A 13,639-nucleotide genomic window follows, 5' to 3' on the forward strand; every position below is an offset into this window, starting at 1 on the left:
ATTAATACAAAGCAAGAAAGCCTACACATGGGCTCAATGAAAACCAGGGTATCTGAGGTGGCGGAGGAGTTAGTCATCGCTCTGGCTATCGCTTCACCCAAATATAGATACATTATTAGCGACTCTCAGCCGGCTATACTAAATTACGCCAGAGGACGGATATCAGTGGAAGCTGCAAGAATTCTAAACAGTAAAGCTAAACTCATATCATCTGAAGAATTTTACGACCAGGAAGTCATCTGGTTCCCAGCCCATACAGAGCGCGAATCCACCGCCACCCCAGTCTTAACGAGTCTGCCCGTCGTGTTGCGCGAGAACTCACTAACCGCGCCCTATTAGGGGGACTCTGGCCGAGGAGGAGATGGAACGCAAGGATAGGGATGTATTTTTCTCGTTAAACCACATTACCCAATTCTATAGAAAATCCAAGTGTACAAATCCAGCTCCTAGCCCGAAATTGGGCAGGTCTCAGACAGCTGAGTGGAGGCGCCTTCGAACCAGAACTTACTCGAACCCGGTACATCTTAACCGCATGTTTACGCAATTATACCCGGATGCCAAATGTAAATTGTGTTATGATATAGGAGCCACCCCAGAGGCTATACTTAATTGTATGGTGAAATACTTAGGAGGAGAATTGCAGTCCCCCCGGATGAACTAGGAGCGCGGTGGAGAGCCACACTGACGAGCTCAGATCCCGAGGACCTGCTTTGGGCCATCCAGCAAGCCCGGGAAGTTACCGACGCACACGCACACGCGCACACACACACACACACACACACACACACACACACACACACACACACACACACACACACACACACACACACACACACACACACACACACACACACACACACACACACACACACACACGCACGCACGCACGCACACACACAAGTTACGTGAGACACACCGTATAGCTAGCCGCCCATATGGCGTTGAAAAGAGACGGGAGTGTTTTCAGTGCTTAGGGATGTAGGTATTTTAATAATTTCATACATGGTGCAATCGCCACCTGGCGCCAAGTTGCTGCAGCAAGTGAGAGAAGTTTTAAATTCGGCTAAGCTAAATGAGCGATTGTAATCTTCATTTCGTGCGCATTTCTGATCAAGAGGCTGTCGCTCTGCACGTTCTTTGAACCTCAGGAATACTTGTGTATAATGGGGTGCACTGGAGATACATTCAAAGTGGTCGCCCAGACAATCTGCCCGATCTTCCAGGTTATCACCTGGATGTGGAGGAGGAAAGAAAGAGAGAACGTAGAGATGTTATCCAGAAATGCGTCTGGTTGGCTCCCCTACCCCGAGGAAAGAGAGAAGGCTATCGCTTTGAGTACTTAGTACGGATAAGGGGTGTACCTGCCGTATGTTTACTTTATTTACCCTATTTCACACTTTCTTCTCATCCGTATAAGAATTTACACCGGAGGTGTACACCTCCCAACTCTCGCTTTCAATCTTAGCACGTAGACATGTTCTTCTACCCTGTGGCTTTTTTTTATGAAGTTAATCAATCTTTCGGAGTTCGGAAAGTCCCGAAGTCGTCCCCAACCTTTATTTTAATTTTTTCGTGCTTTCTGACATTTATCATTCCACAGCAGGATCTGACATTTATTAGCCAGTCCGTTTGTTTTATGGACGCATTATGTGGCAGCTTTAATTATAAAGTCCGTCAAAACACCACAGCATCGTCTATATTAAAGGAAGCAATGTCATCCCCGCTTAAATATGTCACTTCTCGGAAACGTTCCCAGTTAGGTGAGTCAACCTTCCATCGGGGAATGCGTGTGTGTGGGGGGGGCGGGGGCGGAGGGGGGCATTCTTCCTGTTTTTTTTTCACTCTAGGCTATCACTATCGGGAAATGGTATATTCCTTAGGGATTCTTAATGACGGCCCACTCTAGGTACGGCATGAGTGTACTCGACACTATGCTTAGATCTAGGGAAGAGTATGTTTTTTGTGGAACGCTTTAGACTGACCCTTGAACTTTATACATTTTCGGATCCATGAAGTCAAGATAAACACGCCGATACCCGACTTTTATGGGTGGGTGGACTTTTGTGACAATTCTTGCCGTTTTTTTTTACTACGCCGTGACTGTGTGCTGACCTATAACCGTATTGGGTTCGCGCGGCCCTTTTACAATCGGGGCATGGGCGTGGGGCCTGGCTTAAGGGAGCCCTCGTCGTTTGTTCCAAACCGACCTGGAAGCAGCCACGATATGATGACACTGAGAAGGATGCGGGTGAGCCCGGCACATGCCGCTGCACTAGCTGGCTTCATCTGACCCTTAAAATTAAGCCATAGGAATGATCAGTACCAGATTTGTGCTCATGTAATCCACAATAAAAATGCAAGCAATTCACCAGTAAAGTGCGGGTGTGGTCTAAACCCTCTAGTATATCATAGATTCTTCCCTGAGATCTATCAGGACATCACCTGCAAGGTATGTAGTGTTTGGATCGCACCGCTGGCGCGATCGGTTGGGAGGAACTCGGCGCTGACGCCCGTGGTTGTACCTGGGTCGCAAGCCCCAAGGGTAGCGTTGGCCTGGCGGCCTGGGGTACAACTGGAAGCATTCGAAGGTCCCGGCAAAGCATGAGTCGACAGGTAACAACAAAACAACTTGTTTATTTTAACATCGCAAAGAGTTGGCGGTCAGGTTGACCGAAGTAGAGAGACGGGAGAGCACTTTACTCAACAGAAGAAATCGGAGCCCTCTTTTTGGCGTCCGGGGGCAGCTGTTTTTATACTCTCGCAGTTGAGGGCAAGAAGGAACCCCTCAATAGACGAGCACGTGAATGTACAATGGGCTAATGGTGACGCACACTGTCGTAGCGCTGCCGGTCGGGCACAATGACTGGAATGAGAGGGTGATCCCTGCTTTCGCATCGCCCGGTTTGGGCACAATGGCACATACACTCACACACGCACATGAAGACACGTGGCATCGGAACATGCCTGGAAACGCCTGGAAACACCTGGCGGGGAGCGTTGCGGCGACGACGAACGGGCCAAAATGTCTGCCGCCCCGCCGCAGTCGCGCCGGCAAAACCGCGTGTCGCAGGCGAAACGCAACAGACCGCCCCGCCGGGGGAAGGAGATCCCGATGGACAGGGGACTGCATCCGCTGTCCGGAGGGATGTCGCTCGATGATGCTCATAACCGAAGTCGGGCGTCCCTCGACGTTTCTTGAGCGCAGCGCACAGAGAAGGCCTTGTTCTCTCGTTCAGGTTCGCACGGGACACTGCAAAGTGACTTCGGGAGAGTTCACATTTTTGTTCTCGTTCCCGGCAAGCGTTAGAACTACGCTGAAACTCAACCGCTCAGTCAGCAAGCACGGCACAACCCTCACTAAGCCCTGCCAGGCTCTTTCCCCTTTTTATACCACTGCCTAGTTCCTTACAGTAGTCTAGCATCACTCAGAACGCGTCCACAAATTGGAAAATTGCACTAGAAAGCATATCATCACTTTGAAACACTAAACAAAAGCAATATGTTAAAAAAAATCCTGCCTCAGGAAGAAAAACATCAGTAACCAACAATTTTGAGGCTGATTCCTACGTTAGGGGCTTCGACTTAAGCCATCGGCGTTACCGTTGAGACTCCCCTTTTTGTAACGCACCTCAAAGGAATATTGTTGTAAAGCGAGGCTCCAGCGCAGGAGGCGGCCATTTTTGGGAGAGATGGTCTGCAGCCATTGGAGAGGGCAGTGATCCGTCTCAATGATAAACCTCGAGCCGGCTAGATAGCATGACAATTTCTGAACGGCCCACACGAGACACGCACACTCTTTCTCGGTGGCGCTATACGCCTGCTCACGACTGGTCAGCTTACGACTAGCATACAGGACGGGGTGTTCTACTTCTCCCTTTTCCCGTTGGCACAGTACAACGCCCATGCCTCGCTCACTAGCATCGCACTGAACAATGAACCCTTTTGTATAGTCTGGCGATCGTAGCACAGGCTGGTTTGTTAGGGCACTCTTTAGGGCGCTAAAAGCTCTTTCCTTTGTCTCGTCCCAGACGACTGTTTGAGGCTCTGTCTTTCTTAGAGCATCCGTCAGGGGAGCCGCGATATCAGAGTACCTAGGGATGTACCTCTGATAGTAGCCGGCGACACCTAAGAACGACCGAATATCGGTCTTTGTGCGCGGTTGCGGAAAGTCTCGCACAGCGGCCACTTTTATTTCAGAGGGGCGGCGACGACCCTGACCAATCACGTGACCGAGGTAGACAACCTCGGCCTGTGCTAACTGGCACTTAGGAGCCTTTACTGTCAAGCCCGCTTCGCGCAGGCGGGTTAGCACTGCCCGCAAGTGTGCCATATGCTCAGACCAGGATGCGGAGAATATCGCTACGTCGTCTAGATACGGTAAAGCGAATTCTTGCTGTCCCCGCAACACTTTATCCATGAGGCTTGAAAAACAGTATGGCGCGTTCTTCAAACCAAAACTCAACACTTTAGGACGGAATGTTCCCATTGGTGAAATGAACGCCGCATACCTACTAGCCTCTTCTGTAAGTGGAACCTGCCAATAACCCCTGACAAGATCTAGGGTGGAAATAAACTGAGCGCTACTAACTTTCTCAAGGCGCTCCTCGATGTTAGGGATCGGATAAATTTGATCCTTAGTGATGGAATTAAGCCTGCGGTAGTCGACGCAAGGACGAGGTTCCTTGCCCGGTACCTCAACTAAAATCAAAGGGGAGGTATAATCACTCTCACCTGCCTCAATAACACCGAGCTGTAGCATTTTCTTTACCTCAGCCTCCATAATATCGCTCTGGCGGGGTGACACCCGATACGCCTTGGATCGTACTGGCTCTGGGGAGGTAAGTTCTATATCATGAGTAAGTACAGAAGTCCTACCAGGCCTCTCAGAGAACAGACCTTGGAACTCTTGTAATAGCTGGTGTAGTTCGGTTTTCTGCTCAGGCGACAGCGGTGCTTTACTGATAAGGTCACTAATGACTTGACCGGTGTCTTCCCTGTTCGTCACTGAGCCTAGTCCCGGAAGCTCGACCGGAAGCTCTTCAGGAACGTTTACCATCATGCACACCACTGCTTCCCTTTGTCTATAAGGTTTGAGCAGATTACAGTGGTAAACTTGCTGTGCTTTCCGCTTTCCTGGCAGACTCACCACGTAGTTAACGTCCGACAGTTTCTGAACAATTCGTGCTGGGCCCTCCCACTGCACGTCTAGTTTGTTGTTTAGTGAGGTGCGCAATATCATGACCTCATCGCCCACCTCAAAACGACGGGCCCTGGCGGTCCGATCATAATAAACCTTGGCCCTCTGCTGGGCCTTTGCCATTGCTTCACCTGACAACTCCTGTGCCCTTCTTAAGCGTTCGAGGAGCTTAAGCACGTACTCCACCACGACTGGGTCGTCGCCCCTGCCTTCCCATGATTCTCGAAGCATGCGAAGCGGAGACCGAAGCGAGCGACCGTACACCAGTTCAGCTGGCGAAAACCCCGTAGCTGCATGCGGCGCGGTCCTTAAAGCAAACATCACCCCAGGCAGACACAGCTCCCAGTCAGTTCGATGTTCAAAACACAACGCTCTCAACACGCGCTTCATGACGGAGTGGAGCTTCTCAACGGAATTCGACTGTGGGTGGTACACTGAGCTGTGTAGCAGCTTTACCCCACACCTTTCGAGAAAAGTTGTCGTCAAAGCGCTAGTAAACACTGTGCCCTGATCTGATTGGATTTCCGCAGGAAAACCAACTCGCGCAAATATGGACAGTAGTGCATTGACTATCTCAACTGAGCTGAGTTCTTTAAGCGGCACTGCTTCAGGGAACTTTGTCGCTGGGCAGATCACAGTCAAAATGTGTCTGTACCCCGTGGCTGTTACCGGCAGAGGTCCCACTGTATCAATAACGAGCCGTCTAAAAGGCTCCGTTATGATAGGTACCAATTTCAACGGCGCCCTTGATTTGTCCCCTGGTTTGCCCACCCGCTGACAAGTGTCACATGTCCTCACGAAATGGTCTGCGTCCCGAAAACACCCTGGCCAATAGTACTCTTGCAAGAGACGGTCCTTAGTTTTCTTAACTCCTAGGTGTCCGGACCACGAACCCCCGTGTGACAAGCGCAACAGATCCTGACGATAGCATTGAGGCACGACCAGCTGATCGAACTCCACTCCTCTGCGGTCTAGATACTTCCGGTACAGCACTCCACCTCTTTCCACAAAACGCGCAGTTTTCCTGGCGATACCTTCTTTGACATTGCAGCGCACGTTTTCCAGGCTGCCATCCTTTTTTTGCTCGGCTATCAAAGCCGACCGGCTGACTTTTAGCAACCTATCAAGTCCGTCTGACGTAGGCGCGATGAGCAAATCAGTAGATAGCTCTTCTAACTTTCCCGCATCGGGATTTTCCTCTCCGGTATCTGGTGCCTTTAACGTTACAGACTCAAGTTTATTCAGTTCGGGCGTGCTCTGAATATCAGCTTGCTGCGCCTCTGACCCTTTTTCGTTGTTTGATAACGTCGGCCCCGCAACTACCGCCTTTGCAGCGAGCTCCCGAACCTTCGATCTGGTTAAGGCCTGAACACTAGCTTCACCAAACAAAAGCCCCTTCTCGCGCAGGAGGTGATCGGACCTGTTTGAAAATAGGTACGGGTACTGGGGTGGCAGCATAGATGACACTGCCGCCTCCGTCTCAAGCGCTCCGAAAGGTCCTTCAATAAGCACTTTTGCTACCGGCAGACACACGCTATGAGCTTCCACGGCTTGCTTGATCCATGCGCACTCGCCCGTGAACATATGGGGTTCTACGTAAGACGGGTGAACTACATCCATCGTAGCTGCGGAATCGCGAAGCACTCGGCACTCTTTCCCGTTCACGAGGAGGTCTCGCATGTAAGGCTCGAGAAGCTTCATGTTCTCGTCAGTGCTGCCTATTGAAAAAAACACAACTTTTGGTGTTGTTTCCGGACACTGCGCCGAAAAGTGACCCGGCTTCTGGCACGTATAACAAACGCGCGCTTGCCTCATCTCGAACCGCTTTCTGCGTTCGGCTTCGGCTGCCGCCGTCTCCTTAGGTTCGGTCGCACTGCTTCCACTCGCATCCGCACTACGCGTGTTCCCCTTTGCTCTCATGGGTGTGAACTTTGGCCTCTCAAACTTCGAGCCAAATTCACCCTTTTGACCGTCCTTAGCTCCGCGAGCCCGACGCGTCACAAACTCCTCGGCTAGCTCAGCGGCTTTAGCCACCGTACAAACGTCTGGCCTATCCAAGACCCAGTATCGCACGTTCTCCGGTAACCGACTATAAAACTGTTCTAGCCCGAAGCACTGCAGAACTTTATCGTGGTCACCAAACGCTTTCTCTTCTTTGAGCCACTCCTGCATGTTCGACATAAGCCTATACGCAAACTCTGTATATGACTCACTTCTGCCTTTCTCATTTTCCCGAAACTTCCGACGGAACGCCTCCGCAGACAGCCGGTACTTTTTTAGAAGACTCGATTTCACTGTGTCGAAGTCCTCTGCTTCCTCTCTATCCAAGCGAGCGACTACGTCGGCCGCCTCGCCGGGTAACAAAGTGAGCAAGCGCTGTGGCCACGTTTCCCGAGAGAACCCCTGCTTCTCGCACGTTCGCTCAAAGTTAACCAGGAACAAACCAATGTCCTCTCCAAGCTTAAACGGCCGCATCAGGTCAGTCATTTTGAACAATACTCGTTCTCCTGCACCGTGTGCCTGACTTCCATTACGAGCGCGTTCCATCTCTACCTCAAGACGCTTCATTTCCAAAGCGTGTTGACGGTCACGCTCTTGTTGCTCTCGCTCTTTCTGTTCGTTACGTTCACGCTCTTCTTTTTCTTTCTGTTCTTTACGTTCACGCTCTTCTCTTTTTGCAGTCTCCCTCTCTTCAATGGTCTCAAGGCATTCCGACAGCTCGTCATCCTCAGCCTCTAACTCAAGAATAACCTTTAGCAGTTCAGGTTTTCTTAGTTTGTCTGAGACATCCAGACCCAACTCTCTTGCAAGCTCCAACAATTTCGGTTTGCGCAACGACTTCAAATCCATGGCTGCTCTGAATGCTGCTTTCTCTACTGCTTACTATTGTCTTGCCGCAAACTAACCCGGCAGCAACGACAACCACAATTACCAGCTCTGTTTCTGACACTAACAAAAGCCTGGCAAAGCTCAGAAGAAGAAAGTCCCGCACTCACCAAACCTCGCAGCCAAGAGTCCAGCGCAGTCGTTCCGCTGCAGGCAACCAGTCATCACACAGGGCTCGTTGCACTGCTCCCGGATCGTCGTTGAGCTGCTCAGATACAGTCAACTGCATATCTTCGCTGCTGGCCTCCGTTGTCGCGATCTCACCGCTGGCAGACAGTTGTTTGAAGTCGGAGGCGATCTCACCGCTGCCAACCAGATGTTTGGATCGCACCGCTGGCGCGATCGGTTGGGAGGAACTCGGCGCTGACGCCCGTGGTTGTACCTGGGTCGCAAGCCCCAAGGGTAGCGTTGGCCTGGCGGCCTGGGGTACAACTGGAAGCATTCGAAGGTCCCGGCAAAGCATGAGTCGACAGGTAACAACAAAACAACTTGTTTATTTTAACATCGCAAAGAGTTGGCGGTCAGGTTGACCGAAGTAGAGAGACGGGAGAGCACTTTACTCAACAGAAGAAATCGGAGCCCTCTTTTTGGCGTCCGGGGGCAGCTGTTTTTATACTCTCGCAGTTGAGGGCAAGAAGGAACCCCTCAATAGACGAGCACGTGAATGTGCAATGGGCTAATGGTGACGCACACTGTCGTAGCGCTGCCGGTCGGGCACAATGACTGGAATGAGAGGGTGATCCCTGCTTTCGCATCGCCCGGTTTGGGCACAATGGCACATACACTCACACACGCACATGAAGACACGTGGCATCGGAACATGCCTGGAAACGCCTGGAAACACCTGGCGGGGAGCGTTGCGGCGACGACGAACGGGCCAAAATGTCTGCCGCCCCGCCGCAGTCGCGCCGGCAAAACCGCGTGTCGCAGGCGAAACGCAACAGTAGTTTGGAATCTGCTACACTAAAACGCATTCTCCGTGAATGTGAGGCAAATACTAAACACATTAATCCCGATGTTCTCTCGGCAAGGTGAACCGACGTCCTGCACAGATCCACGCTTGCTGACCAAATCTGGGCCGTCCAGCAGGCCCGCGAAGCGGCGACTAGGCAAGGCCTGGACGTCCCAACGTGGTAGACCTAAGCGCGGGTCATCAATCTGCAGGACACTCAATAAATTTTCTAGGTATTCTTTGTGGCGCAAAATACATTTCTTGAAAAGGGACAGAAGAAAGGAAGACATTGAATGAGCAGTTTCTGCCCTTCTTCAAGAAATGTATATTGCTCCACAAAGTATACCTAGGAAATCTGAGACCAACTTGCCCAAGAAGAAGTCCTTTTGGAACTCGATAAAAGTTTTTACCAATCAACCCATGCTATAGAATGTAGCCTCCCTCGTATTAAGCAGGTGTAATAAAAGAGAAAATGTTCTGTTAGGCGACTTCTCCTATCGCAGCGAGTCTCCCCACAGATTGCTGTGTGTATTGGACCTTATATAGTTGTAGGAGTGCACCTACGACTACATAAAGTTCAGGAAGTTCTTCTATAAAGTTACGAAATTCTGTTCTGGAAAGACGATAGCCAGGAGGGGTGTATAAAAAACTAATTTTAACTAGTTTAGCAAACAGTACCGCCCTAAAAGCAACTGCCTCGGAGGTCGTTCTGAGTTGTAGCTGTTACCAAGCAACACTTATCAACTGTTACAGCCACACCGCTCGAGGAGGCGGTAGCATCGTCGCGGTCTTCGCGAAAAATTACATATTGCCTCAGAGCGTTTGTGTGTGCTGATTTGAGGCGCGTTTCCTGAAACCACAGCACCCTCGGACTTTATTTACGAAGGAACTCTTTGACGTCATCAAGGTTGTGTGGAGTGGACCCCTTACGTTCCCATTGCAATATTTGCGTGTTCATATTCCGAAGAAGTTTGTGGTGTGTGTTCAATTAATGCGACTCTGCTTACGGAGCCGTTGTTGGGCCCTGTGAAGCGGTACATTCTTTTTTTTTTTTGATCTGTTGTGAGAATTCCATTGCTTCTTATAGGCGCTGGCGGCGTCGTTTGGCTGGTTTTTACGTCAGTCGCTTCTTGAGAGGCGCTGCACACGCACTATTGCTAGCACCGTACTTGCAGTACGTGAATGCCCTGTCTCGAGAGATAAGACCCTTGAAGCCACCGCACCATAGGTTGATGGCCCCTTCTTTTGAGACGGCGGAGCAGCGCTTGCTGTAGCCGCCGAGGAGACAGATGGCATCACCACCGGCTCACTGTATGTGAGCCGGAAAGTCACCGGGGGCCGTTGTAGTGCTGCCCCGTGATGTGCCACCTCGGCAAAGCTGTGCTTTGGCAGCTACGATACGCGCCTGCGTGCTTCCTTGAATTATATTTTCTATTTTACCTTGAGTGTTACGACTTCATTTTTTTAAAATGTTGGACAGGACCGCGAGTAGGCGGCGTGCTCCTCATCACAGTTCACACAGTGGAGTTTAACATAATTCAGAGAGGTGTTCGCTAGCAATTCATTTCGCACAAGTCTGAAGGCCCCAGCAGTTCTGTGAACTGCAGACGAAGAAATGCTGAAGCAAAACTTTGGCAGATTTCTGATACACGGTCTGATCGGGATCTTCACGTACCCTGCCTCTCTAGTGTCGTGCAGGTTGCTTGAACCAAATGTAAGTGTTAAGTGCTCGGTGTTGATCTCTTCCATCGCGCCTCATTTTAACTCTTCTGGCATTTATCACATTCTGATCGTCACAACCCTCTAGAAATTCAGATTCAGGTAATTTCATCAAATCATCATCCGAAACGACACCTCGAATTGTGTTCTTCGTACGGTGTGGAGTAACTGCCACCGGGATGTTACCGGAATGACACTAGCTTAGGGAAATTTTCGTGTTGCTGCTTATCACGGAAGTCCACATGTCCAGGAATTCTGGACATTCTCCTTCGGAACTTATTCGGAACTTCATGGCAACACGCAAGTGTAACTCAATGAAAAAAAATTAAAATACATAGTACAGAATATTCGCCGAACATCAAAAAGTTTCAACTCACTACAACGGGAGGGTAGTCCCTTCTGACAACATATGCATTTGTGACACTTATAGTCGGAACATTGGTGGTGCGTTCAAGCAGTGTTTTGGTCAGGGGTGGGCGGTGAAGTCACACGAAAGCAGCAAATCGTTTTGCACCCTCCCGGCAGAGGGCACATAGACTTAAAGAACGGCCACATTTAAACCGTAACGCGATTTATTCTAGCTAGCGTTGGAACAGCGATGATCGAAGGAGTGTTACGCAGTCTGCTTACACGCGCATTTTGCACGTGCCGAAGCTGTAGCACTTAGTTTCCCTCGTTGGAAGGCTGGCGATGACGTATCGGCGATATCGAACGGCGACGCTGGGAACGGCGACGCTTGAATTACGGCTGCAGAAGTTCTGACGACCCATCCAGAAGTTCGGCGACGGGTTTCAATCGGCATCCTAGTGGGCTGCAGGTACGTTTCGATCAACGACGACGTCCGGATGCGGCAGGCGGCGGCGACAAAAGCGCGCCACATGTCCCGCGAGACCGTAGGAGAAGCACATCGGCCGACTGTCCCGCGTGCGCCATGGATCTGGCTGCCGGAAGTACTCAGGGGGCATTGGAGGCACAGGGAGAAATGCTAGGCGCGGTGGTGGCGTCGGGTAGGGAAGCGTTGTTGGTGTAGGACGCGGCATGACTTCAGCGTATGTCAGAGGTGCGGCAATCGGAGCGTGCTGCTGGGCTGGCGGAAAAGCCTCTGCCGCCTGCTCGCGGATGGCCTGCTGCATGGCCGAAGACAAAGGTTCCGCAGGCTCCTGAGTGAGAGGGAGCAGCGAGAGCTGGCGAGTCACTTCTTCACGAATGAAGGCTTTGTTTTGAGGCAACAGACACCCGTCACCAGTCTGTCTGGGAGCTGTCGCCAAACTGGAAAGGTAGGCCACGTAAGGAACAGTTTGGCGGGCGAGCGCTCGTTTCCTACGTAATTCGTCGAAGCTTTGGCAGTAGGTGACTACGGCTGCAGCGGTAGCAGGATTCTTAGCCAGGAGCATCTGAAAAGCATCGGCTTCAATGCCCTTGAAGATTTGTTTAATCTTGTCGTCCTCAGTCATCGTTCGGCTCACTCGGTTGCAGAGATCGATGATTTCCTCGATATAACTAGTGAAATTCTCTCCCGGCTGTTACGCCCATTGGTGGAGGCGTTGTTCGACGCGAAGTTTTCACACGGCTGGACCGCCAAATACCTCCACGGAAGCATTCTTAAAGTCGTTCCGTGCCGCAATAGTGGTCTCATGGTTTCGGAACCAGACGTTGGTGACATCCGCCAGGTACAAAAAAATAACGTTGGTGAGCTTTGTCTGATCGTCCCATTTGTTGCGGTTCATCACCCGTTCTTACGACAAAAGCCAGTCGTCGACGTCAGTATCAGCGGCGCCGCTGAACACAGCTGGGTCTCGTTGACGGACGCACTGCAGGTGACTGGCGCAGTTGGCGAAGTGGGTCGTGGTCTGGCGTGTTCTTGGTGGTAGCGGTGGGCAGAGTACGGCTCCGGAGTTCTAAGGCGAGGCGTTGGGGTACCCAGCATCTCCACCAAATGCTACGTGGTTTGTTGACGGTTAGCGGGAATCCCAGTCACTACGGGTCCAGAGCAGAGAGCAGCCCAGCACTTCCAGCCAAGTGCCAGTGTGAGCAAAAGCAGCGACACCGGCCCGTTGCCGCAGAAACGCTCGTGCTGTCTTAGTCATTACAACAACAACAACAACAATAATATAAATCAAGATGCATTGTTTCAAGTCGGTGGGTATGCTGTAATCGTGTGAGAACTGCACATTGACTCACGAGCAGGAGGCATTTCTGTATACGCAGAGGAGAAAATGTATGTATAATCATACACCCTTCACTCGCAACAGGACAGTGCCAACGATTGTGAGGTCTCTTTGCCGTACAAACAAAAGACAGAATTACAATATCCGCTGTCTATATACATCCAGGCATACACAAGTGTCATATCGAGTTCATGACCATGCATTTTACATGGGTTGGCCGCGATGGCACTATCCCTGTGATCACCATTGGAGACTTCAATGTAGGCATTTCAACACCACACAAGAAATCGTCCACTGAGTTTGTGCAAGAACAATTTGGTTTGAGGTGCCACACCAATCCAAGTCACTCAACTAAGCAACAATGCTCGCGTATAGTTTCAGCTTTGGTCAAGGTTCTGTCTAAGGTTGTAACCGAACCAATCCCTATATATCAGAGTAATCACAAAGCTATATCGTAACTACCATTACCAAATAATTAAAATAAATACATGTCCCCTTGTAATCCTGTGTGATGTGTAACAGCATAGCTGGCCGTCCACCTTCACCTAGTGGAAGGGCTCAGAATTATTTTTCTTTCTTTTTGCGTCAGTTTCGCTGTAACAAAGCGATAATGCTTTAGAGACAACGTCATTCGTTCTTTTCTCCGTGGATATAAATATGGGTTCAAATATCCACGCCGTGGTTGCTTTGTAGCTATGGTGTTGGGCTGCGAAGCAC

At 50.6% G+C, this 13,639-nt stretch overlaps 1 protein-coding gene across 1 annotated transcript in view; it reads right to left on the minus strand.

Moving 5' to 3' along the window:
• LOC142586244 (cytochrome P450 3A14-like) overlaps window positions 1-10,784 on the minus strand; it is a 123,438-nt gene extending 112,654 nt beyond the window's left edge. The window contains exon 1 of the mRNA XM_075697493.1: window positions 10,711-10,784. Coding sequence (XP_075553608.1) covers window positions 10,711-10,784 — 74 coding nt within the window. The remainder of the gene's footprint in view (window positions 1-10,710) is intronic.
• Window positions 10,785-13,639: the final 2,855 nt, after the last annotated feature.

This window comes from Dermacentor variabilis, chromosome 6, assembly GCF_050947875.1.
Source record: "Dermacentor variabilis isolate Ectoservices chromosome 6, ASM5094787v1, whole genome shotgun sequence".
NCBI classification, from domain to species: domain Eukaryota; kingdom Metazoa; phylum Arthropoda; class Arachnida; order Ixodida; family Ixodidae; genus Dermacentor; species Dermacentor variabilis.